At 37.5% G+C, this 2,536-nt stretch overlaps 1 protein-coding gene across 1 annotated transcript in view; it reads right to left on the bottom strand.

Annotated features, from left to right (window-relative positions):
• Positions 1-1,300: 1,300 nt before the first annotated feature.
• LOC123979989 overlaps positions 1,301-2,536 on the bottom strand; it is a 2,422-nt gene continuing 1,186 nt past the window's right edge. The window contains exons 2-4 of the mRNA XM_046064101.1: positions 1,962-2,284; positions 1,552-1,819; positions 1,301-1,319 (exon numbers count right to left, since the gene is read on the bottom strand). Of these exons, the coding sequence (XP_045920057.1) occupies positions 1,301-1,319; positions 1,552-1,819; positions 1,962-2,284 (610 nt within the window). The remainder of the gene's footprint in view (positions 1,320-1,551; positions 1,820-1,961; positions 2,285-2,536) is intronic.

Here is a 2,536-nt window from a genome sequence, read left to right as displayed (position 1 = left end):
AGGCTTCAACTACTCGTGTAAATGTGCTGTTATTTAACTGCAGTGGAGTCTTTTCTCTGATGAGCTGATGTTGATATGGAAGTTGTTGATCAGTGGAGTCTGACAGAGGCAGAAGGGTCTCCATCGTTTTCATAGTTCACCATACCATCATCTTCATCTTCATCATTATTCACCTGTGAAACACAAAGAACCCACATTTAACACAAGGAGATAAGACACATGTCTTTGGTGTGAGAGACCCGGGTTCAATTCCTCACTGTGACCCATCCACCGATGTGTCCCTGAGCAAGACACTTAACCCGTAATTGCTCCAGAGGCGTACGACCTCTGACATATATAGCAATTGTAAGTCGCTTTGGATAAAAGCGTCAGCTAAAATAATTAATATAATGTAATGTAAGGAGATAAGAAACAATCTGACATCACCTGAACGCACCATCAGCCACTATTATGTGTTTCTGCCACTGAGAGAGGAAGTGGTTCACATGTTCTTACCAGCTGACCAGAGAGGGAGTGTTTATGTGGTACCCCAAATACAAATACAAATGTTCCTCTTGATCCAGGTTTATCAAAACTTCCTGTTTCTGAGTTTCATCTGTGAATGTTCTCACCTTTAGTTCTTGTCCAGATGTTGACTGCCACAACAATTATTATGAGTGCTGCTAAACCCACAGACACAATGATGAACCTCCAGAACGATTCTGAAAACATTAGAAACATTTTGACTGCACAGTTCAGTTCTGTTGGAAATCCTGCAGCTAAAGTAGCAACGAATCACAGACTTTCATCAGCTCACAGTTTTCCCGCATGTCTTTGCTAACTGTGAATGTAGTCGTCTGATTTGTGAGCAGCAGTGGATCTTGTGGATTGAGCAACAACAACTGAGTGAGACTGACTGAATAAGAGAATATCTCCACCCACAGCCGAGCGTTGCTCTGTAACAGTGTCTAAATGCTCCACTACATCAGTGCAAAAATGCAATGTTATAATGAATTATTTCATTATTTTAAAAGAGGAAAAAACACCTTAATGTAGATCTTATTAAAAGTGTCAATTTCATTCATTTCAGAGCAAGACTTGTACTCCAGCATTATACATGAAAGCGCTAGACAGAGTAAGTCTAGTGAAAAAAAATTTTTTTTTTCAGTTTTGTACCATGATAAATGGCCTGTTTCCAGAAGGTGACTTAATTAAAGAAGCTTCTTTCTTTTTTGTTTTGACATAAAAATACAAAAAAATAAAAATATGTAAAACAAAAAATAAAACAATGACTCAAATAAAAGTTAAATAATGAAGTTTATTATGGGGAGAGAAAGAGGCTGACAGGACGACAGAGAGACTCTAGAGAAAGATGAGTTACTACCTTGTAGTTTTGTTGAAGTATCATTGGTTGTTGTTGTTAAGGCTGTAACTGATTTTGTGTTTTCAGTTGTTGTTGTTGTTTTTTTGCGTCACTTGCATGAATTAAATAACACAACCCAAGAAACTGTTCAGTTAGAAAATACCTCATGTTTACAGCTCAGCATATTCTCACCTGTTTTCTCCCCTGAGGACTGAGGGCTGAAGGTGAACAGCTGCACTTTTCCAGAGTAACCATCTGTCACTTCACACTTCAAGTTAGACTTTGATTTGTAACTAAAATGAGAATCTAGGAAAGACACAGTGGCAGAGCAGACAGACTGTGATGTCTTCATGTCTTTGTTATCTTTGTCCACATCTTTACCCTCATACAGCCACTTCACTGTGAGTCCACAGAACTGTTCATATTTCAACACAAAACAGGTTAACGTCACCTCATCAGCGTCCTTATGTTCAATCACTGGTGAAGATGGAGATATTGTGAGAGAAAGACAACAAGAGTAAAGTTAACTTCATCACTGTGATCATAATTATTGTAATGTTTCAGTATATTGTTCTAACAAGACAGTTTGAGCTGAAAACATTATGATGGAAATACTCACTGATAATAACAGAGAGATGAACCGGAGAGTCTGGAGCTTGTTGTTGTCCTTCTTTTTGTTTGTACTGTCTGCAACTGTAACGACCAACATCCTCGACTGTGACCTTCTTTATAACCAGAGAACAGTTCTCTGTAACACTCAGTCTGTCTGATTTAGATTTGGCGTTTTCACCAATCTGCCCAAGTTTAATCAGCTCTACTGCTGATCTGTTTCCTGAACCAACAAAGAACCATGTAGTATTTTCACATCTTTGCTGACCGTCTATCACATTTTCACAAGGCAAAGTGACTTCATCTCCAACTCTGACAGTGAAGGAGGGGGGAAGTTTTTCAGCTGCTGCTGTTGAGAAAATGATGAAAAATAAAGTGAAATGAGAAAATGTCTGTTATGTTCATAGTTAGTGACGATTATTTCTTTATCCTTAGTTTCCAAGAGTTCACTAAACTCACCACATTAGAAACAACAGATTTGGTTTTCTTAGTTAAATCAAATGTAGCTAATAAAGAATCTTTAATAATATTGATCAAGTTATTTTTTACAATGTGCCTTCCATTTATATATGTGATATATGTATT

The sequence above is a fragment of the Micropterus dolomieu genome, linkage group LG12 (genome assembly GCF_021292245.1).
Source record: "Micropterus dolomieu isolate WLL.071019.BEF.003 ecotype Adirondacks linkage group LG12, ASM2129224v1, whole genome shotgun sequence".
Lineage (NCBI taxonomy): Eukaryota > Metazoa > Chordata > Actinopteri > Centrarchiformes > Centrarchidae > Micropterus > Micropterus dolomieu.
The sequence above is the reverse complement of the archived record's forward strand: the minus strand, read 5'-3'. Positions and strand labels throughout refer to the sequence as shown.